General features: G+C 36.4%; 2 protein-coding genes across 3 annotated transcripts; one reads left to right on the forward strand and one right to left on the reverse strand.

Annotated features, from left to right (window-relative positions):
- Positions 1–136: 136 nt before the first annotated feature.
- On the forward strand, positions 137–15,438 carry KAPP (kinase associated protein phosphatase). Its single transcript, XM_008795451.5, has 14 exons — positions 137–392; positions 2,984–3,170; positions 3,270–3,467; positions 3,580–3,755; positions 4,390–4,548; positions 6,615–6,758; positions 6,831–6,892; positions 9,910–10,045; positions 12,513–12,607; positions 14,100–14,215; positions 14,351–14,480; positions 14,577–14,631; positions 14,716–14,870; positions 14,956–15,438. The coding sequence occupies exons 1-14, from the start codon at positions 177–179 to the stop codon at positions 15,113–15,115; spliced, it is 1,989 nt and encodes a 662-aa protein (XP_008793673.4). The 5' UTR covers positions 137–176; the 3' UTR covers positions 15,116–15,438.
- Positions 15,439–16,893: 1,455 nt separating this feature from the next.
- On the reverse strand, positions 16,894–24,293 carry LOC103709918 (protein trichome birefringence-like 11). Of its 2 annotated transcripts, none has more exons than XM_008795453.6 (4): positions 23,301–24,293; positions 21,634–22,023; positions 21,192–21,350; positions 16,894–17,743 (listed from the first exon to the last, which is right to left on the reverse strand). In XM_008795453.6, the coding sequence occupies exons 1-4, from the start codon at positions 23,891–23,893 to the stop codon at positions 17,356–17,358; spliced, it is 1,530 nt and encodes a 509-aa protein (XP_008793675.6). In that variant the 5' UTR covers positions 23,894–24,293; the 3' UTR covers positions 16,894–17,355. The 2 variants fall into 2 exon arrangements, with proteins under 2 accessions (XP_008793675.6, XP_088566359.2); XM_088710233.2 differs by lacking the exon at positions 16,894–17,743 and adding an exon at positions 19,727–19,960.
- Between the last annotated feature and the right edge of the window lie 413 nt (positions 24,294–24,706).

Raw genomic sequence — 24,706 nt, forward strand, 5'->3', positions numbered from 1 at the left:
CTAAATACATACTTTATACTTACAACCTAGCGTATAGGAAATAAGAAAATATTCTTCCTTTCCTGAAATAATAATTCTAGACGAAATAAGAAAGCTCACGCTTCTTATAATAAAAACCGCTAGATGGCAAGAAAGTCGAAGTAAATTTTGGAAGGTGGGCAGGGGCTCAGGGAGCGATGCGACCATTTCAAAGCGCTCTTCTCGGCCCCTCTCTCTGGGGCTCTGGAGAGGGAGAGCGGATGATGATAGGGATGGCAGCGAGCCTCGTGGGCTTCGCCCTCCTCCTCATGTTCCTCCTCCTCCTCCTCCTTTTCGTCCTGACCTGCCGCCCCTGGCGCTTCTTCCTCTCCTCCTCCTCCTCCGCCTCCCGCCCTGCCATCGCCGCCGTCAAGGCAAGAATGCGCTCCTCCTCCCCTCGATCAGAATTCTTATTCCTTGCTCTCGGTTCGATTCTTGCTGGGTTTTGCGAATCTTGGGGCCAATGGCCCGTGTCGTGTTTTCTTGATTTATAATTTTTGATTTCGGCTTTCTGATGTAGATAATCCCTATTTCCATTAACAATGAGGGATGGATTCTGATGCATGCGGTGCTCCTTTAAATTATTCTTTTACTATCTTAAATTTGTATTTTTTAATCTCCTTAGGACAAATTTTTTTAAATCTATGCTGGTACTACTTTAGTAAGGAAAATGATGAAAGGGTTCTATTTAGTTGTTGAGGAAATAAAGATTAAGACCTGGGATACGTGCTCATGATGTGGCCATTTGGTTGCAGGTTGAGTTTCTTTACCTGAATTTTACTCGGTTACATTGCTCTTTTTTGTTTTCTTTTGTTTGATTAGCTTTACCAAAGTGCAAGTGGAATGTACTTAATTTAGCTGATTTTTTTTATCTAACTTAACAACTGATGAGTGCTCACTGGTCTATTGCTAGAAATCTTTTATTGGCATTGTCCCTCCTGTTTATACCAGCAAGTAAATAATTATTTTTATTATTAGAGAGGTAGAATTCTCGATTTGAGGATTTTAAACCCATGCTGGGATGAATTCCTCCAATTACGCGTACCTTCACCTCTTTATGACATCTTTAGTTACTTTGCCCTCAGTTTGACTCTGATCCTTCATGGTAATTTCTTTCATTTTTGGCTTCACTGTAAGAGCTGCACCTTCACTTGGTAGGTATATTCTGGGAACTTTCAACTGAGATCTGACAGAAGACAAAAATATAGTCTCCGTTGGTAATTCAAGAGAAACTATTGTATCAAGCAAGTATGATGGTTAACCATGAATGTTGCGGTACTCCTTAACTACTGTAATATATTAGCATGTGTTTTGATTGATCTTGTCAAAATCTAAAATCATCTCAGCAAGCCATAACCACTGATTTACTGGTTGTTGGAACCATATATGTGAAATTCGGATTTGATATGAATCATCGAGCTGGTGCAAATGTGACATGTATGTAAGAAGAGAAGGATGGTGATGAAGAACAAAATAAATAAGGGATTTGATAAGTATCGGTTAATAATGTAAAATGTACCACAGGAAAGTTAAGTTTTGTAATTTTCTAATAAGAAGCATGAACTAACCAAAGCACAATTTAATTTACACCAACATTCCAGGACATTTTTGTTATATATTATCCAATATAACTTGATACTTTTCTAAATACTTAATATGTTGATCAAGAAAAGTCAATACTTGATTTTCACTTAGTGATCAAATGTTTTGAGGTTGCATTAATGTACCACTTTGACTGTGAAGAGCCATAGTCCAATAAATGTATGCTAATGTATGATAACACGATGGTCATTATAGTGTTTAGTGTATCACATAACACAATCCCCTCTTAAACGCCTTGTGGAATCACATTAAGTGAGTTTGACAAGGAGGAATCAGAAGTTTGAATAGCAGGGGACTTCCTGAAAAAAGTTGACATGTTGCAGGGTAAGTGATAGACGAGGTGAAGAGAATGAACCAACAAGATAGTAATGCTGATGCAAACTGTTGAAGGGGATTGGATATATTGTGGAAAACTGTTGTTTTAAAATGAAAAGAATTAAAACAGGGGAGGAAACGAAGCTATATGCAGTCTACAATGAAAGTATTCTTGTTACTAGGATAACAGCTCAGAAGTACTTCAAAATTCATTTTCTTACATGAATTCCTGTGTAAAGCTATTTGAAGATTGAGATTATAACATTTCCTAGTCATAACTTCCAACTATAGTGACCCTAGGTCCCTTTTGTCCTAGCTGACTTAGGAATAAAAGAAAGAATTTTTAATCAACTGAAAGCTTTACATAATTGTAAAACTGTGAATTTAAATAGATATGACTTTTGGTCTCCGTATTTGGACCACTAGCAATGAATTAAAGTATTTTCATGTCTTTAGAGAGTTTAGCTTAAAAGTAAGTCCAAAAATATAATAGAATTGAAAATTATCTTTTGCTACATGATTTGCTTCTGTCGTAGTGCGATGCCATAGCTTGTTATATTAGTATATTATGGAAATGCTTTAGTAATTTATCTTAAATGTAATGCTAACTGCAGTTTCAGTTATGCTCCTATGGAAATATCCTTTTCGAATTTGCTGTACATTGACGAAGTATGGTTGATTTGCTTGCAAAGTTAGCAACTTCTACTTACTTTGATATGATTTCTATGCATTTGTAGGTGATACATGTGACATACTTGTACTTTTCTATCTTTTAAAAATAGTTATCTTAACTTGAATTTGTGGGAACAAGAAAATAATGATGTATCTAAACTAGATAATCTTGAAATACTAAAGTAATGGTTAATGTGGGAATATTGTCCAACCTGTGGTTTTATATTCAAACTAACCTGTATTTTGTTAGTGGTTCTATTATCCAAATTATTTGTTAATATCGACTTTTTTCTGGTAGGATACCATGATCAAGTCACAGTTGTGCATCATTTAGAAGTGCAGACTGCACTTTAATTCTTGGTAGCTTCTTTTGCAGCCTGATGATCTTGATAGGCCTCTTTTCGCTGAGAATTTGGATCAAGCATCAGAACAAAGCTATGATTTGGCTAGAAGCTATGTTGAGGAGTCGATAATTCAAATTGATGAAAATACCAGTTCTCCGAGAGCACGTGGACTTGTCAGTAAAAAAAGGGTTCAGTCAACTGATTCTCATGGCAGTCAAGGTATGCCACATTGCTATATATCATATTAAATAAATATCCTATTTCTGATGTTTAATCTATTTTTATCTTAGTGACTAAGGAAGGCCTTAATTGCTACAGGAGATACCCTGATTCTGGATGTGGTCACTGAAAGTTCTGAAGATTTGCAATTTGGCCAAACACTTAAGCGTACAGCAGTGCCAAATTGGCCTGCCGAGGGCATAAAAGATGTTAGGAGGGATTCCAGCTGTAATGTGGAATTCATTAGTGACAATGGGAGAAATCTGGCTTCTGCATTCAAGGATATTTCATTTATACGTATACTCGTTTCCTTCACTGTGCTCTGGTTAAATTATTTAATTAAAACCTATTTTGTTCTAGTGTTGGTTTTTATAAATCATGTCATCCAGTCTTTCTTTTAGAAGTGCAGAAAACAGTCTGACTCTGGAAGTGATTGCTGGTCCTTCTACTGGGCTTCACTGTTCTCGACAGTCAGAAGACACTTCTATGCTTCCACTGACCCTTGGAAGGGTTTCCCCAAGTGATTTATTACTGAAGGACTCTGAGGTTTCAGGGAAGCATGCACGTATAAATTGGAACATGAATGTAAGCCTTTTCCTATGACTATTTTATCTTCTTTTTTTGATGTCCTCTTCTTCCTCTTGCTCCTTTTCTTTCTTTCTTTCTTTCTTTTTGTTCTTTATTCTTTTTTCTAATGACATGTATAAATTGGAACATGAATTTAAGTCTTTTTCTAGGACCAGTTCCTTATGCTATTTTATCCTCCCACCCCTTTTTGTTTTTTCAAATGACCTCCTCTTCCTCCTACTCCTTTTCTTTCCCTTTTCTTTAGATGACCTCCTCCTACCGTCTTCTTTGGGTGCACGCATTGCTATTGATTCTTAGGTAGACATGATGGTGGCAGGCACAATTCTTACGCCGCTAAGCATTTCCAACTGATCTCACTTGTGGAACTTGGATTGGATTTTCTGAACTCAAAAATGCATGGGGAGCTTCCTGATGAAGTCTTGAGAAACTATCATTGGGAAATTATCAGGAAACCAGTAAGGAGTGTGGTTAGTATGTGGGAGAGATGAAAATCATGGATAACTGTTTTCTACGTGGCTCTCATGCATTTCAAACATTTTTAATAATCATAGTCTAATGTGAGTACATCTGTTTCGTGCATCTCATGTGCACTCATTTCCGTATGTGATATTTGCTGCATTACTGGTTGCAGAAATTAAAATGGGAGCTGGTGGATATGGGTAGCTTGAACGGAACGTACTTGAATTCTCAGTTAGTCCATCATCCGGATTTTAACTCTAGACATTGGAGTGAACCTGTTGAGCTGGAAGATGGGGATATTATCACTCTTGGCACTTCTTCGAGAATATCTGTAAGTTGAAATGATATTTTCCTTTTACAGCATTTTTTTTTAATAACAGTAAATCTTGCCTTATGCTTTGTGAAATAAAATAACTGAATTGCCCTTATAGCTATTGCATGGTAAACTTGCCATCCTTATCTAAATATATCATATATATTTTTGAATTATTTTTGATTTTTTTTGGAAGCCTTGTGTTACTTCTTTATGAGTATTTGTTCTGAATCCATGAGGAAGTGTCAACATTTCCTGAACTCATAGTTTCACATGTCTAGAGCTTGCTTGATTCGATCTGGGTATTCTGTTTTAATTTCTCTCTTTTTTCATGCATGTGTGCCTCTTGAGCAAAATAGATCTCTATTCAAACCTCTCTTCTTTTCTGATTCTTAAGGACTGTTTCTGATTCAAAAAAGGTCTTCAATGATTTCGGCCTGGTTGCATGATTTTAAACTGCATGAATTGTATGATAGGATTTTCAATTGGTCTTTTAGGTTTCATGAAGGTCATCTCTTGTTCCAGATTGCTTGGTTAGAAATTAAATACCAATTCTCAGAAGGCTAATATCATCCTAATAGCATGTGGTTTAAAGTTCTCATACTTTGATGGACAATGTTTTAATCCGTCAAAGCTGACATATTGATGGGATGAGTTTTTAGTCTGTGTTTCTGGCATTTGAGGTGTTCTTTTCACCACGTATGGATCATGAATATCTGTGACTTTGTTTATTGAAGATTATGTGTTAAAGCATTACTTCTGTTGTTGCTTGAAACAAGTCAGTTGGCCCATCATGCACTTTGTATGTGGGCCACCATTATTGAATGATGTGGAACTGCTGAGCATGCTTTAATATGTCTAGGCATTGAATATGCAGATGGCTTCAGACTATTGAAATGATTTTTTTATGTTTGGCTTGTTAGGATCTGTTTAATTGCTAATCTACATTGTTGTCATTTGTTGAGGGTATTTGGACTGAATTATGCGAGGTGAGAGTTTGCAAAGGTGGAGGTTGAATGTGGACTGTTTAATATTAACAATAAAAGGTGTTCCTTTGTTGGATGATTTGTCAAAATGAGAGGCCTGTATATGTATATTGACATGAAAATTTAGGTGGCAGATCATGTATGTGAGTTAGGATGTTAGCTTCTAATATCTTTGATCAACAATCACAAATGTTCTACTTAGGAAGGTACATTGCTATTATGGGTCTTCCAGTAGGATCCTAGTGGTAAACTTGATGTGGTGGTTCATGCAGGTTGAAATAGACGATCATAGATTCTGAACAGACAGTTTAGCCTTATGCGATGATAATTTAATTTTTTCCAATTCTGTGTTACGCTTGACATACAAAATAGTCTTTTTCCCTTGAAATTTTGTACTTTTCGGTTGGTGAAGTAAATAATGGTCTTTTACTCAAAATCTTTATGGAATTTGATGTGGTTTTGAGGATGTTTCATTGTTATCAAGCATTATTATTGTATTTGGTGCACATGAGGTGCGTTGGGCATGACTCAATATAGAGTGGATGAAAGTTTTGAGAAAGAATTTGAAAGCTCAGGGTAACATGGAATTAAGTCTGTAATAGGAAATAGAGACAATGAAGGATTCATTTATCTGACCCCACCAAGTCACTAAGACAACAATTGATGGTCATGGGTTTGTTCTACTCTTGTATAGACATTTCTTAGGTTCTCCAAAACAATTTATGTTTCTATAAATGGACACTCCTTTATTCCTGCTTCTGCTATTGACAGTGTTTCCCATTCCTATTTCTATTTCAGTAGGAAGAAGGAAAAATGACTTGTAGGATACTTGGTTACCCTTCCCATTTATCATCTTTGTGCTACTGCTGAAAGTGAGGTTAGGTCCTTATGCTAATGCTGAAAGTAAGGCTAGCTTTTTCTCTTCTCATTGCCATTTTTTTTACTACATCTTAAAACGTCAATTTGGGCAGCAGGATAGAGTTACTTGGTTGATCAAGTGGTTGTTAGTATCAAATTTGCATGTTCAAGGCTGTATAGCTGTTAGTTTTTCCATCCTAAATGTACTGTGCATTCAACATGTTATTTCACTTTTTGTAGGTTCAAATTTCTCAACATTTTGAATGCCGTATACCTGTTGGAATTGGTATAGCATCTGATCCAATGGCCAGGCGCCGAGGTGCAAAGAAGCTTCCAATGGAAGACATCTGCTTCTGCCAGTGGCCACTTCCCAGTGTTGAACAGGTTTTTGAATCACCAATCCTGTCGTAGTTTTTTAAAAAAATGATTTGGTCTGATCAAGTTCTTGCAATTCAGTTTGGACTCTTCGGTATTTTTGATGGGCATGGTGGAGTTGGAGCAGCCAAATCTGCAAGCATGTATGTGATCTCTTTTCTCTCTTAAATGAATAATTGATGAATACCCTATAAAGGTTCAAGGATCTCATTTTAACATGCTGCACATTACTTAGAGTGGACCTGTATAAGTAATCTCTTGTAAACAAAGACACAACTGCACATTTGTTCTTATGTCATCAATCTTTTGTGGGTTCTGATATATTTTGCTTTGTATTATTAAATATTTTTGAGGCTTTCTGTCATGTCTCAATAATGATATAATTGAAAGCAATTTCTATGTTGAGCATCTCTTGCTCTGTCAATTTATCTCCTCCATTTTATCTTACCTATGTATGGCTTTTCATATCATTGTTCTTCGGTTTTTCTTATATGTCCCTTGTTCATTTGTCTCTTGAATGTGGACATAACACAAGTTTCACTATCAAACTTCACATAATGTTGTGATTCTCAAGAGCAATGCTGTTGGCTTCTCTACATCCATATTTTGTTGCTTTGAGTGCATTTATTTGCTTTTATATATTTTTTGCTTATTGGTCCTTGCTAATGTTTCTTATTATAGATGAAAATAGATGACGCTATTTTCATAATTTCAAGATTTCACCTATATGCCTTCTCTCTCGCCCCCCCTCCCTCTCTTTTGCTTCTTTATATTCTCATGATTTTATTTTGAGTGTACATTCTCAATCTCCTATGCACTTGAAATGTGATAAGAGTAAGCAACCCAGTTACTTCTAGTGCAACTAAATTGTCTCTTCACTATGGGAAAGGAACAAAATAATATTCAATGGGATTTTGGAGGAAATTTTAAGACGATAACGGACTAACTATTAGCAGAATAAAAATCATATATGGAACACAATTTTTAATGGAAATAGAAATATAGATGGGGCTGGAATCAAGAGATCGACAAGAGATGCCAAAAAGTGATTGACTTCATTATCTAGAATCTAATATATGAGATAATGGAGATGTATAGAGAATTGCAATAGAATCAGAGATGGTTGGATGAAGTGGAGACGTGCTTCTGGGGTACTGCCAATTGAGCATATATTGGTGACTTAAAAGGAAAAGCTTTAAACTTTTAAAATGACAATGAGGCTTGCAATCTTGTATGGTCTAGAATGTTGGCTGATAAAGAGAGCCAAACAAAACAAGTTAAATGTAGTAGGCACAATAATGTTGAGATGGATGTGTTAGAACTTGAAAGGATAGAGCATGAATTTAGTATATTAGAGATGTTGCACCAATTAAGACTAAAGTGATGGAGATCCAATTAAGATGGTTGGACATGTACAATAACAAACTAAAGGACATCTAGTAAGAAAACATTCTTCAGCCTTTTGTTAAAGGTTGTAGGAAGAAAAAAAGGAAGATCTATGGTAGCATAGATGGAAATTGTAAAAGAGGATGTAGAAAAGCTTGGACTAATAAAAGAGGCAGCTCCAAATGGGAATGCTTGGGGAATGCAGATTCATAAAGCAGAATGCTTGCAAATGTGAACGTGACAGTGTCACGCACCATGAAAAATAACTACTTTAATAAGGATATTTTCTTGAATAACTTATGGTTGTTCGCATAAGACTTCACTTAGCATTGAGTATGATCTGTATTTTCATATGCTTTTTGTGAATGGATTTTCCACTCTAGAGTGCTTAACTTTCACAATTTTAATTGGTTGCAACCCTTGATTATGATATTTCAAATTATGAAAAATGTCTACATGTTTTTAAATCACTCATCGGAAATTTATTTCTTGATTTTATCTTCATGCTTAGAAGATGCTTTCTTATATTTTTCGGCAACTCCTTATCTAGGAGGCATGAATATGGATATGGGATATGAATACGATATGTCTAGTATATGGCAACAAATAAATTTATATTTTCCATGTTTTATAAAGGTTGCCGCAGTATGCAGGCTGTCTAGGGGACGGATAGTCATATGTGGTATGCAGGTTGCATGTGTGGGTGCATATGCAGTTGGTGTATGTTAACTGTATAAAAATAAATAAAATATATTAAGTATGATAAAATCAATAACAATGATGGTAATGTTTTTTGGATAAATAATATCAACATTATTTATAATAACAACTAATGAATGGTGCTCATCACTTAGGACTTTATATTAATACAATAGTCATAACATATTGAAATCCACATCAAACAAACCATCAGTAATGACATGCTCTATTTGTACAAGCCACATAAAAGTGGGTCGCATAATGCTTAAAGGCAACATATGTGGTAGCATAATGCTACTTGAGCCACACATACAGTCGCATAGTGCTAAGTGTTCTGTTTTTTTTGGCCCATATGAGGTATGACAGCATACAGTAAATGCACATAAGCAGTGTGGTGCAGCCATAGGACTACATATGCATATGTGGTTGCATATGCAGCCTTGTGCACCACATTTTAAATCACTAATTTTTTCACATATATTCTTAAAAACATCCAACAAGCATGATTAGTTTATCATAGAACATCATATAGCAACATCCAACATCACAGATTATAACATACTTCCTAATAGCATGGTTCGCGGTCCGTATAATAGCCTAATAGCATACTATCATGGTTCATACTGCATGAACAGGATATAAATATAAGTAGACAACAAACAATTGAATTGAATGTAGCAAACATTCTATATTTTGTTATAGTGGAATTATATATGCAAAAGTTAGCAGGCTAGCAACATTTTTTGGAAAAAAAAAGATGCGACAACCTAATAGGAGAATATTTAATGCATAAATTGATAATTTGCTAATTCATACAAGGCAATTTGCTAATTCATTTTATAGTCATTTTTTGTCTATTTAATTTTGATTAATAGTACTGCCTTTTTTTTTTTTTAGATACCTACAGCCCATAGGCAATCTAACACCATATCCTATAGTCTAGTCATTATTCTTCTCCTTCATGCAAATGTTAGAGTGTGAACATACTAGTGTTAATGACATTTTCTCATGATTTAGCTATCTATTTTCTATTTGCTGGAGACTGATAGCTGTTTTGGTAATTTTTGTTTTCTAGAATGCTGCCTGAGAATGTTGCTAAAATTTTATTCCATCCTGAAAGGAGAGAAAGGGTTCTTTCCTGTTGTGATGCTTCAGATGTTCTTAGAGATGCTTTTGCTCTAACAGAAGCTGCTATGAATCATCAGTATGAGGTTTTCTCCCTTCTTATCATATTTCTCTTTCAACTACTGTTTGAGATTAAACAAAATCAAGGCCAAGATTTAGCTTTCTAGTAAGTGAAAACATAAAGTTACCATTTGGTCTGATACTTACATGATGTAGAAAATGTTTTTTGAGGAACTTGAAATTAATATATTGACTATCTAAATAATGATACAGTCATACAGCATTTGACACTTTGCTGTGTTTATCTAGTGCCTTCCTCATTGATATTATTCTCAGTGATATCGAAGCATCGGGGAATCAATATTACATGGAGAATGGAGCAATCTATTATGCTGGACTTTGTAATTTTTACAATGTGTATCGAAATAAAGGGTTTTTGTTTAAACAATATATAATTTATAGATATATATGGTCTCCAAAAAAAATATAGATCACATATTTTCCTACTCAAATGCATTAGATTTTTTTTTAATCTTTTTATTTACTTTTAAAAGACTATTATAAAATACATTTTACAAAAGACTATTTAAGGTCACATAATACTTGCTAAGCAAGCACATGCATATTAAACAAATACTTGCTTTGGTGACACCCTTAGAAGAATTCCATTCCCCAATTATCACTATCTTACAGAAACATTTAACAATTCTTTAATGTAACTTTAAATTTGTATCTTTTGTTTGACATATAGAATACTAGGATGATATTGACGGTCTTAGGGAATTTAAGTCGAGGTCAGCTAATAAAAGGGTGATGCTTGTTAAGGAGGCCTGATAAATATGAAAGAAGATTACTAGATTTGTAGAAACCTTCTCTGGGGTGGGCTTATGCTCTAGGAGGACAGTATCCTTAAGTGTTGCAGCTATGTGGAGATGGGATACTCATAATATGGTCTTTGGAAGATACAATGATCGGAACCTAATATGCTTGGAAGAGCTAATATCTAGCAGAAGCATCATCAGCCATGTTTGGTGTATTTTTGACTATTTCAATGCTTTTCCACTTTTCTCTGGAAGGGATTCCTGAACTTTGATGGAGGCCTCAATAATCATATTGAGAGAATAGAGTTGCTTGAACTTACTGCCAATCAGCGAGACTTTTACAAAAAGACTAAACAAGGAGAACACCTTTTTACTTGGCCAAATAATCATTGGGAGCTAGCTTGTTCTCAAATCTTATGGGTTCCGTTCATTAATTATTTGTGCACTCTCCTACAAGTGTGTAAAAAATGATTAGATCTGTTTGATTTCAAAAATCAAGCTAAAATGTTACTTATAATTTTTATAGAAATCAGGTGTATTATTGTTATTGTTATTGTTGTTGTTGTTATTAGTAATTTATTATTTATTTATTTAAGTCTCTAGTGAGCTATACCACTTTTAAATTTTCATTCCTGGTCACCAAATATTAGTTGCACATGTAGACATTATCATGTCCAGAGTAAGTAAATCTTGTTGGGTTCAGCTTGCAATGTTTCCATTTCCTGAATTCCATTTTTAAAAAAGCAGAAATACAGTAGCAGTAGCCTTGAACAAATTTGGTAAACCTAGTTTTGTTTTTCTTTCAGAAAAATCAAAATTTAATGTTGGAATTTTTGGGGTCAACCTAGTTTTGTTTTTCTTTCAGAAAAATCAAAATTCAATGTTGGAAATTTTTGGGGTTTCCAATTAGCAGGTCTGCTCCATAAATGCAAAATAAATATCATATAATGAGAACAAAAATGAGTTATAAGTATCAGATATATTATTTTGGTCGGGTATGTCTAGTACTTTATAAATCTTGTAGATTTAACTGTAGATTGAACTTTTTAGCCAGTGAGCAAACTCCTTGAGCATCCTAGTTGAATGGATTTGATACCCACCTTCCTGTTGGTTGAATAAGTTGTAATCCCTGATTACAGTGCAAGCACAATTGCATTTTTCGTGAATGCTCACCATATCAAACCAGACCTTCAATTTGTTACTTGCAATGCTAGACCTATGTCTTGAAATAATATGGAAAACTTTTCCCCTTTGGAATGTATTCATGAAAAGTTGTCTTTGCTAGTCAAACAACTCTTGTGCTTTTTACATATATGGACTGTTTGGAGTATCAACTGTGGCCACCTTCTTCTCCAGCAGGCATGCAAGTGTACCTTCCAATCTAGCTATTGGCATCTCAAGCATTAGATCTCTAGGAATTATGTCATTGTTCTTCCACATAATTGATTTTTACATGTTGTAAATTGGAGAATAACAATTAGTAGGGAAACACTTGTATATAAATAGCAATGCCCAATGTTGCTTAGTCTATTTCTTGGCTGAGGATGTGTTTGATATGTTGGTAGTGCAAATATTTTTCAGCTGTTTACATAACCAGCCTGATAGAATAGTTTAGTGGATCAACTTAACACAAAGCTTGAAGGAACAATACTCCTACTTTGTCTAATTGATAACTAGCTATTTTGTGAGGGTAATATCTGTTCTATTTTAACAAAATTGTTAATCTTTTCAGGGTTGTACTGCAACAATTTTTTTGATTTGGCTTGATCATAACAAAGATTTTTTTGCACAATGCGCAAATGTCGGCGATTCAGCTTGTGTCATGAAGTATGTTTTCTTCACAGTTCTCTTTGTTCATTATAGATTAAGCTAGTTAATTGCAGTTGACTTATAATATAACATCCTGGTACCATTGTTTTCATCAGTTATTGATCATGTCAGTGATAGAGCCATTCTCTTTATCAGCTCTCAGAATAGCTCATTATAATTAGTATCTCATGACATCTGAAGAAATAACATGAGAACTATTCATAATTTTTTTCAACAAATTGGAACGAGAAGAGTGTTGTCAAAATCTTCCAAGTCAAATTTTTCATGATGTTGAATGAGTAAGTAGATAGGGTGTTGCACCTAGACAGTTTTTTAATTTGCTCTTCTAGGAAATTTCTTTTATGTATTTCAGTACCTTTGGAAGAACCATTCATATGCTGCTGAACACACCGTACAAGGCAACTTTCTGAATGTCCACAAACTTAACTCTGGAGATATTCTTCCATGTGCAATCCATGCTTTCTTAAGAAATTCGATGATATGGTGCGAAAATGTGAAGAATAATGATGAAATTAGGCAACGAAGTCCACAATTCTCATTCTCACTCTCTCTCTCTCTCTCTCTCTCTCTCTCTCTCTCTCTCTCTCTCTCGAGTTTGAGGGGATGAAAGGAATGGGATCATGAATAGGAAGTTAAAGAATGTACTATACCTTCCAGATGAGGAAGCTTGCTATTTGCAGATAACTGATTTCTCAAGAATGTGCCTGTCAAAAAAAAAAGAGAAAAAAAAAAGAATGTGGATCTTTTGCAAATTGAACAATGTGGAAGTATTAGAAATTTGGGAATCCTCATTAGGCTATATGACCGGTTGAATTTCCCTCTCTAATAGTATCTTGGATTAGTGAATTTGTTGTGCACTTGGTTCTATTAATTCAATACTTTGCATCGGTTAAGGGGCATTCGAGGTGGTTAAAGGGGCAATCAAGGTGTTATTCCTATGCTGTCCTTAGAATGATCATAGAAGTCCTTGCTGCTTAGCAGAATGTTTTGGTGAAAGACTTTTAGCTGATAGATCGGGAGCTCGGACTGTCATCTTGAGCAGGGAAGTGTAAAGACATCTACACACTTTTAATTAGCCTTCAGTTGCTTTGAAATAATATCCATAAAAAATAAATTGGTAATGAGAACCATGATTGGTGTAAATTGGAAACCAGCGAAACTGAGTTTGCCAGAGCAGTATAGCAGAAGAACAAGAAGTTTGTTATTGCACACTCATACTTGACAGGTAATAGAACTGACATAGGTTTCTGATTGGATCATCAGTTTCTTCCCAACCATGGGGGGTGGTCCCTTTTATAGATTACTTTATTCATCCTGTTGTCAATGCTACTTGTCAATCTTTCAAATACCTTGGTGTCATTATTGATGACTTTGAGTTGAGCAGTCCAGTACATGTTTTCTCAGAAAAAAGGAGGGAAACTGTTGGTATTGTGTTCATCATTGTCCTCATCGCCAATTTTTACTGACTAATATGCTTTATTCATGTCAGTGTTGATGGAAAGCAGATCGCTATGACAGAAGATCATAGAGTAACTAGTCAGTCTGAAAGAACTCGCTTGATTAAAGCAGGAAAACCATTGAAAGATGGTGAAGGACGCCTTTGTGGTATTGTCTTGATTTCCTACCATGATGCCTCTATGCAAACATTTTCTTATAACCTGGCCATTGAGTCAAAAACTGTTAATGGAAGGTCATGTTATAAGAAAGGTTTATCTAATATTTTTACATGTACTTCTACAGGATTAAACATTAGTCGAATGCTTGGAGACAAGTTCCTGAAGGAGCAAGACATGCGCTTTAGCTCAGAGCCTTACGTAAGCCAAGTTGTGCAGATCACCAAAACATGCATGGCTTTTGCTCTGATGGCAAGGTAGTTTCTGTTCCTCATTCTTTTCAGATGACAAGTGTGTGTCTCCTGAATTCTTAGTGACATTGATTCATTTTCTTCTTCTCCCAATCGATGTAGTGATGGACTATGGGATGTTATTAGCACAAGAAGGGCAGTGCAGCTTGTCCTTCAGGTATCGTGATGTTAGAGAGTTCGCTTAGGTTCAGCTGATCTTTTAGATATTCTGATCCTTATTGTTCAAATGTGAACTTTGCAGATGAAGGAGAGATACAATGCTGGTGATGAGAACTCAGCTGATAGGATAGCAAATCATGTATTAAATGAAGCTAGAACTTTGCGAACAAAGGATAACACATCTGTAATTTTCTTGGATTTTGATACCCTGAGAACAGATTCATGTAAAATTAAATTGTAAGTCTCAGTTTAGAGATTCATGCAGTTTGCTGCGTATATACCTACCAGCCAACTTTCTTCTCAACATTCTTTTGGTTACAAGTGGTTTCGGATCTCTACGCAAATGTTTGTGGAGTGCTGTACATGAGAAGGTGCCAACCGAGCCTGCTTCTAAAAGTATTTTGGTGGTTGCACCAGACCAAGGTTCAAGTCCCAAATTTTTCCGGCCAGCTAACCTCCGGTTTGCGCGTGCTGAGAACTAGTCCCAGATGCTGCTTCAAATGGGGATGAAATTGCAAATGGTTGGAAGATTTTTGTGAAATGATTTTTCTCCTGTCTGCAAATGATCATGAGCAATAGCATATTAGCATGCAATGTTATGCTCCGATTATTGTGAAACCGTGCAGAAAAGTCTCTCTCTCTCTCTCTCTCTCTCTCTCTGTCTCTCTCCCTCTGTTTTTTTTAAGAGAAACTGCCAAAAGGGCTTCTGTGCGCAACCAAACATCACTGGACTCGGGAGTCTTGACAAGAAATGTTTTTCATTTTCATTTTTTTTAATGAAAAGGGCTGACATGTTATTTAATTACCGAAGTTCAGGATTTTTTTTTGGTTGGAGATGCATCATCTGAGAAGTGAACCCATAATTTCTGGTACTGTTAGGTAAAGAGGTATGACCTCTTGAACAAGATGCATCACAAGAACAATGAAAATCAGAATCAAGCAATTGATGCTGCTCACAGGAAAGTGTAATTCGAGACTTGTTTTTTGAAGATAATATTTATCAATTAGGCTCAAGCACTTGCTTCTTCTTTTTTTTTTTTTTCCATTTATATCCCACCAAAGGAGAGACAAAGTCTTGAGATATCTGTGGGGTGAGCTGCAAAAATTTAATCCAACCTCATTTTTAAAAAGGTAATATTTATGAAGTATGTCCAAGCACTTCTTTTCTATTTTATATCCCACCGGTGGAAGGGCATGTGTGTACGTGTCTCTGCGTTTTTGGGAGGAGGGATGGAAGTCCTTCAAATCTTTTCCTTTATAGGTTTTAGGGTTAAAAGAAAATACCCTCTCCGTGCTGTGAATGTTTTCCACATTGCTCAAATAGATCCAAAATCCACATAATTCTATGCATGGCTTGCGGAAGATACCCGATGTGGTGGTGGTTGTGTTCAGGTGCCAAAAATATTGAGGAAGAGACTCAGTATGATCCTCCTATCTTGTTGGCATCAACACTATGTTTTTCATTTTGAGTAAATATTTTATCAGCATTTCAAGCCTCATGCACGAAAAATGTGAGCTAGAATTTACACTCCGGCTCTGCATTTCATATAACATAGCGCAGGGCGAGCCGGCACAGTGATAGCAATCTTAACCAAGGTTCTATCCAAAATTCGCCGTTTCGATATTGGACCCATATCAGTACCACACTAGCATAGTATTAATACGGTGCGGTATAAAAATTTTTTTGGCACATGCCACCAGTACTGTATATTGGTACCGAACCGGTATGATACCGTATGCCCTGTATCATCCGGTTCGAACCGGTACAGCATACTTTGGTCTTCAAAAGATGGCACTTTTTCTCTGGGAAAAACCAAAGCCAAATGTGCTTAAATAGGCCGAGATCACTAGTCAAAAAAATTGTCCTATGACAATTTAAGGCTATGATTAATATTGCAGGTTGAAGAATTACCATTAGGTTAACAACCAACTATAATAAATAATCTCCTTTTTCTTTGATTGCAGAAAAAATAATTACAAATAATTATATGGATCATAATTTGACTAATTGTATAGTCACAATTCGCATAAAAGGTTTATCAAGTACGTTTATCAAGTATACTCGTTATGAGACTCATAATGCTTTTAGAGAGAAATTAAAGAAGAATATCAACCAAAAGTTGGGGAGTATGAGTCAACCTAATCACACATTCATCACACATGGTAAATGCTAATAACTCCATCTGCTTTGCCGTGACAGATTTTTCTTTTTTCCATCCACAGCCAGCAATTACAACCATTAAATACTTAAGTTTACATCTGATAAAAATCAACACAATTCTTTTCTTCATGTTGCTGCAAATTAAAATTAATGGAGGCAATATTAATTAAAAATATTAAAGAAAAAGAAGTAGATCCAGCACCTTAACAAAAAAACTCAAATTTACAGAAGGTTTTTCTGGAAACCAGGCTTCCCAAACAATCCTGCTGCTATATTTATTATTCCTCATTTCTCAATCCTATACAGACAATGGTGCCATTTTCTTTTTCTGATTAAAAATCGCTGAGATCAGTTTCCTATTTACAAAGTTAATTTTTTTGATTATTGCTATACCAACAAGTCTCCTCAAAATCTGGCAATGGCCCTTGTATGTATATTTGCCAAATTCGTAGCTCCAGCCATGAAAGGCTTCACCTCAAAAACTCTGGAAAGACTACATTGTGCACTTTCTTGCAGAGCTGCAATGCAAATTAATCAGCAATAGCGAGCCTAGCACCGTTACTAGGCCAGCTTTACCCTGGTGTTGCCCAAAGCAGTAGCATTTTGATCGATCATGGATTCCCGTCTGATGAAGAGCGCATAGAGTAGCTCATTCCATGCATCAGGAACCCCAGGTAAGCACCAGTGGCTGCAGTCCTGCCTGTGGAGAGGGGCAGGACCTGACCGACCAAAGTAAAATATGGACAAATGGCCATCTCTCCTTCGAGCTGTCATCTGGGTGACATTCAGCACATCGAACTCTAGGACCCGAGTCTCAGCAGAATTCTCCAAAGATACATTTCTAAATGGTTTCAGCAGATGAGCCCACTCTTTTAGTGATATCTGCGAAGAACCCAACACTGGAAATTTCTCCAGATGACAGCTTCCTCCTGTCTTCCAGTCCCCGCCCCTGCGAAATAAAATGCGTAACCAAACAGTTTATCAGAACTCCAGAATCAGCGAATGCTAATGCTACAGTTTTATACAATGGATGTTTTGTTTTCCAGCAGTTTTGCAGAGATAGAAGTTCGATTACTGGAGAGAATATTATCTTTCTAAAATAATAGATGAAAAGCATTTTCATGGATTCATGCATATATCATGAAGATGTATGACTTGGATTTAGTTTTTGCTTTTATAGTTTTGAACTAGACAATCGCAGCCGAAACAACATCAATATGAGAATGTGTTGCTTTTAAAAATTATTCAATTTGATTGGAGAATCTTATACACACAATCTGCAGGTGTTCTCATTTTAACTCGATTAAAGTTTCTTTCATGTACTATTGCAATGTATTGATAATCATATGTTTACCTTTTCTTTGGACTTTTACATACAAATGGACGGAAATGGCATTGCAAAGATAGGATCCGTAAGGACTCGATACATATCCCGATATTTTTGAGTGTCTGAAGAAATTTTTAGTACATGTATGACAAGTAATTTGATGAGAAATCAAACTCCAACAGCAAAATTTTGTGCATCATCTAATTAAAACCTTGGAAGGTTCCTAATTTGGGAAGCAAACCATCTCTCGGTAACAAAAGCTTGTGCACTCCTGAACCCAAATACCCAATGGGTGTAACTTCTAAAAGTAAAATGAAAACAATGCTTTACGTGGGGAAAACCAACCACCTCTTCATTTAGCTACGCTTCATGCCCCAGAGTTTTTCCACCTGATTGCATAATATCCAATAACCAGGCAAGACTCCAAATGATGCCAACAGTAATCTTACTTGGTTTCTTTATCCCAAAGATCCGTATATTTTCTTCCTTGGTTATCCTTGCTCCATCTGAAACCTAGAGAGTTCATTGGATTTACTCTAATTCACACTAAAAAGTACATATTTAACGATCAAGTAAGCATAAATCCAGAAAGAATAATCCCCAACCTATGGGGGAAAGACACTCAGTTATTTTAAACAGACTAGCTATAATTTCATCATTCCTTGTCAACCCAGCATCAATGCGTATATAGAAATGGCATTTCCATACTTTTAAAACTCCAAAGCACCACACATTGGGCATCATCTACAAATTAAATAAGAAAAGGGTACATAGACAATCATAATGCAATTAATATGCATCCTTTGAACTAAATAGCCAAGTCTGAGAACATTACTTTCCTGTTCTGATTATTTGGCATACTATGAAGAAATAAATGGTAGATTTCAACTTTGACAACACAACATGCAAATAGAGGAGCAATTTCTCTTGGATCTTTTCAAGAATCTTGCTTATTAGAATCTTTTTATAGGAAGCCAACCAATTGAAACTCATAGTCAATAGGGGTATATGATGTGAAGTATTGGCTCTTTCACAAAGGAGCTGCATTTATTTTTATAACCAAATCCATAGTCTGTATATTGAATCCCAAGGTACACAGAGAATCCTCTTTAATTAAGCATGTCCCTACACATGGATTTCTCAAAATGATGTGTATACTCATCATTAACTTGCTTGCTGTTCTTCCACAGGACGTAAAAGTTTTGGTAACTATAACAGTAGAATTCAAACTGATATGCTAGAGTTTTGACACTGATTGTCTGTCTAATAGACTAGCAAGACATAATCCATAACATATATTTTTTCTTGATGATGCACCACCTTTTCATTCCTTTGGAGTTTGGACCATCTGCATCTACCTGGCAAACCTTTTTAATTTGGTTTTGCCACCCTGCATTTTTTCCATTTTTCCCCGGAGTGTGATTTCTTTACCTTCTACCTTTCCTAAACTGCATCTTCCAGCTTGACAGATAATGATAGGCATTAAGCTTCAGAACTCTTTATTTTCCTAAGCATATGAAAGTCTTTTTACTTTTCTTTGTTACTAGGAGTCATCATCCTCTCCCATTTGCTCGTGTCTTTAGCTTGAAAAGCCTTGAAAATATTTTTCTGAACAATTACGCTGGTTACAATGTTATATTCAGATTTTCATAGGTGGGCCAGAGGGGTAGCAAGGATATGAGATTCTGTGGTTGTGAATATGGAACGAATGCATACTTGGATTCAAGATATAATGGTCAAGAAGATTCTTACAGTCATAGTCCCAACATCGACGATCTAAGAACTGATGCAGAAATCATAGCCAACACACTAAGGTAATAGAAGTGCTTGCCATGAAACCTAGAAAGCCCATTGGCAGGTTGTGTAAGCAACTTTACTGGAAGTGGTATAAACTTATGCACAAAAATCCTGCAAAGTACAGTTGGAAAGAGTGTAGACAAAAAGCAAATTTGTTGATGTTTGGTGAAGGAAACTACACGCATCTATAATGCAAAGAATAAAAAGCCCAAGAGTAAATCTGACTCTCTCTCTCTCTTACACACACACACACACACTAACATTTCGAGAATAACTAACAAATCATTGCCCTGCGGTTTGGAGCATGATGGATGATGCAGGAAGATGATTCATGCTGTTCAAAACGTTTAAACTCCTAAGTGTAATTGATTAAAATGAAGCGATCTTTAAACTTTCTGACCATGGATTAGAACAAATTCTTTATTGTATTTTGAAACTCATTCATCATCAGATCTCTAGATGCACTTGTCTGAGGTTCCATGCCATTTAATTTTTTAACTTCCAGGCATTATGACAATATAAATCATTACGTGGCAGGCTATCCAAGTAAATCTCCAATTCATTATGCTCTATATTTCAAAACACACGGACCAAAGTATAGTGCTTTAGATTATTCTAAAGCATGGATAAAAACATATAATCTTTCCCAAGGAAACACTGTTATGAATTGATCCTAGGTATATGGTCTCCAAAACATTCCACTTTTAAGCATGCTGGAGAATCTAAATCATGACAAATGGTACGGTCATCAAATCATGCATTTTGACTCTAGGCTATGTTCTGGTAACACTAAAGCCATTCTGCACATATACATCTTTGCTAAATTTTTTGTAAGAACAAAATAACCTAATTTAACCGAGAGCTTGTTTTACAAGCTGTTGCAAATTTGATAAACTGAATATATTGCAGAGCAATACAACACCAATTAATTATTTGAATAGTTTGATCTATTATAATGGTCTCAAATGCCTAAACAAAGAAGTTTAATAAAATGTAGGGTTATACTGGCTATGATATCTGAATGGCTTTGAGACTTTCAAACATCAACAGCACTTGAAAAAAAAAATATTTTGAGATGAACAGTTCATTTTTCTCATATTTCACCTGCCAAGATGTATTATAAAAAATAGGAGAATTAGAAGCCTTGACAGACAGAATAAATGACACTAAAATGGTCATATGATGGAGAACTATCAGAACAAAGTCAACCAAAGAGCACAATTAACAGATCTGTGATAAATTTAATGGACGGGAGAATATGTGCGGAACAAACCTGAAATGGACGGGAGCATATGTGCGAAAGATGACCTGGGTCCTACTCCTATTGACCTCTCTGTCAATCCAGTGAAACAATGTCTTAATGGCTCTTTGATATGCTGTATATGCACTCATCTTCATCTTTACCTCATTTCCTTCTTGGAAATAACACCCTCTGAATTAAAGAAAAAAAAAATCAGAAGTCAAGCCCACAGATATTACTTTCCACTTAACTCCACAAAGAAAGAACACTCTTTCTATCCAGTGAAAATGAGGGAAAGGAAAATGAAAATAGTGGCTTCCATCTGTTGATCCAGGCATGATTTAGCCTCATTACTTTACCACATTCACTCCTTTCCCTCAGTTTCCTATTCATTGAAACATGGCCTTACCGTTCCCATCACAGGATATTGCTAAGAATCTACAAAAAGGGAATGCAGCTATAACTATATAACTACCCTCTGATAGTCTTCTCATAGTTCCACCAATGCCCAGTGTTAAAGATGAGCACATCAGCATCCTTCCATCGGGTGGACATCCAATCCAAGATGTCCAATTTAAGCGTGGTCTTTACCCTCGCCGGTGCTCGAGCTGGGGGGCGGCTCTGGAGCACCAAGAACGGAGCTCTGTAATACTCTACGGTGCAGTTGTAGTCCCTGAACTTGAAAACCAAGAAACCCTTGTGCTTCGTAATAGGGTTACCATTCACTTCATAGATCGAGCTCTTGTCGGGAACAGCCATAGAAAGCAAACAGAGGAGGGACTCCCACTGGTTCCTTCCAATTGAGTCGCCCACAAATACCAGCCGTCTGTTTCGCAGCTTCTCAAGCATCTTCTTTGCATCAAATCTTAACCATAAAAAATAGAAGGAAACAAGTTAGAAAAAGAACTTTGCCACATTGCATGTCATATCTTCAGCACTTCTCTAAATTAATTAAGAACCGGAAGCCAAGCTAGAACATGGTGTTTGTTGCAACAATCTCCTTGTTTTGCTTAAAATATTAGATATTACCCCTTCAAAGAAAAGGGAAATATTAAACCAACATATTTATAATAAGTAAAGAATGTTAAAGACAGAGAAAAATACGAACTCAATTGAAGTAGATATCAAGTACTCATTAATAATGTTAAAATTTCACGGATTTGTTAAAACAGAAGAAGATATTGTTTAAATAAAAGAGAGACAATTAAATTGCTTCTTTCCAAGATGGCAACATTTATCACTATATGATTGAACTAATTTTACTATACAATACCCAGAAACATCAAGGGAAAAGATGATCCCATTCTAATTAGAAATTAAGCCAAGAAAAATGGTTCAAATAAAAAGCTAAAATATCAGTAACGGATACTATTAGAAATTAATCCAAAACTAACAGAAAATAAATAACAAATACTCGCAAAATAGTAATGGAGAAAATCAAAAATTTCAAAAAAATATGGCCAAACAGCCCATAAACATCAGAACGGCCAATTACCAAACCTTAAGCCAGCTTCCAATAAAAGTAAGTATAGAAGTTTTTAATTCAGTAAATTATAAAATGATTTGGATGTCTCGAGATTCTACAAATATGTCCAAAGAACAACAGGAAACTCCAGATTTAAGGGAACCAGACAAAGGTTATCGAATTAAACATCCCAGCTCCCTCGGTCTCATAAAATTAATGTTGTACAGACGGAATTCCTCTCAGAGGACCAAAAAAGTAACAACTTGTGGTAAAAGAACCGAATTTGTAGTATGAAACAATTGAGAAAATTATCTTTTTTAAAAGAAGGTACAGAATAAAAGAAGAATCTTTAAACCGGGGCTTCCATTGGAAAGACAAGAAACAGTTCGACAAACCCAGCAAATTCAAATTGAATTCCAGAAGAACAAATTAACGGCTCCCTAAATTTCTTCAAACCCAGAAACCAGGCAAAAAAAGAGAGAAAGAAATATGAGAAGTTACGAGCTAAATCACCGAAAACGCATTCCCCTGCGCAAAAGCTCGGAATCTAATTCCAGAAAAAAAGAAAAGAAAAGAAGAGAAAAAGAGCTTGAGAAAAAAAAAGGACAAAGTAAAAGAGATTAAAAAGGCACAGAAAAAAAAAGAGAGGAAGTTAGAGAGAAGAATAAGAATAGAACCTGGGGAGATCGCACCGCGCCGGCTGCCACCGCCACTTGGAGTAGAAGAGATCGCTCCTCCCATTCTCCGAGCACCGAAACCCCTCATCCAAGAACCCGCAATCCCTCGACTCATAAAGCGGATAACTTTCGTCCCAAACCCACTCCCCGTCGAACCAATCGCACTCCTCTCCGCCAGCGCCTCCGCCGCCGCCGCCGCCGCCTTTGTTCCGGGAAAGCTCCACCCCTAGTCCCCAGACGTCCTTCGCTCCGCCGCGGCCTTTGCTCTGGCCAATCTCCGCCCCTAGTTCCCAGACGCCCTTCTCTCCGCCGCCGCCGCCATCGCCGGCGGCGGCGGCGGCCGCCGTTTGGTCAGGCCACGCGATGCCGCCGTGGTTCGAGGAGAAGAAAAAGAAGATAAAAAGGAAGAAGGCCGCGGTGAAAGCGAGGAAGCCGAGCACGCCCACCTGCTCGAATGGCTTCACCCGCCGCCCCAGCCGCCGGAGCGCCTCCATGCCTCCACCCTCCTCCCCGCCATCGCCCCTCCTCTTCGCCGGCGATCTCGGCACCGCCAGCGATGCATTCCTCGTCAGGCCCGAGACCGAGACCGCCATAAAAAGAGCCTCCTTTCTCCTCCTCCTCCTCCTCCTACAATTACTATTTGTAAAGAACAACTTTTTCCAGAGCCATGGAGTTATGGAAAGAAATCACGAATAGATTTGGAGAAGGAATTTGAGGTGATGATATCAATTATCATACGAGTTGAGGATACGGAAGGAATGGTCTATATAAGCAAGGAGGAAGAAATGGAAAAAGAAAGCTGTGGATTCTTGCTTACCAGAAAAAAAAAAATCTGTAGATTTTAAAATATTTTTAAATTTGAACTATAATTTTATTTTATTAATACTTGGGCTTTATTTAACAAAAATTTCCGAAGTAGAAACAGTGGTAGGAGGGAGGGAGGCAGATGGTTGGTCTGTCAGCAAGCAAAGAACAAAATGAAGACATGGAAGCAGGCTTTGCAAGATTTCTCTTTATTTTTATCTATTCAAATTTATTTTTTTCCTCTTTCCCATTTTCATTTATTTTATTATTTATATTATATTATTAGTTTTTTGATGAATAAAAATAAAAAGGTACGAGGGCTTTTTTCCGACTTACCCATTTTACTACTACTTTCGTTCAAGTGCGTGGAATTTTGATAAGATCCGGTGCATTAGTGCTGATACGACCGCACGCCTATTATATTATCGTTTTCATCATCTCAGCAGTGCCATTTTGGTCATGGAGTCCTGCAGGCTGTTGAGTTTTTTTCTTTTTTTTTAAGGTGTTTTAGAGAGAGAAAAAGGATGGAGGTGACTGGTGAGTTCCACTTTTCACTGTTAGAGAGAAGGTGGTGGAGTGGAAAATAAGAAATAAGAGGAGTG

The sequence above is a fragment of the Phoenix dactylifera genome, chromosome 14, assembly GCF_051530095.1.
Source record: "Phoenix dactylifera cultivar Ajwa chromosome 14, Ajwa_hap1_PhDact_Kaust_v1.1, whole genome shotgun sequence".
Taxonomy (NCBI): domain Eukaryota; kingdom Viridiplantae; phylum Streptophyta; class Magnoliopsida; order Arecales; family Arecaceae; genus Phoenix; species Phoenix dactylifera.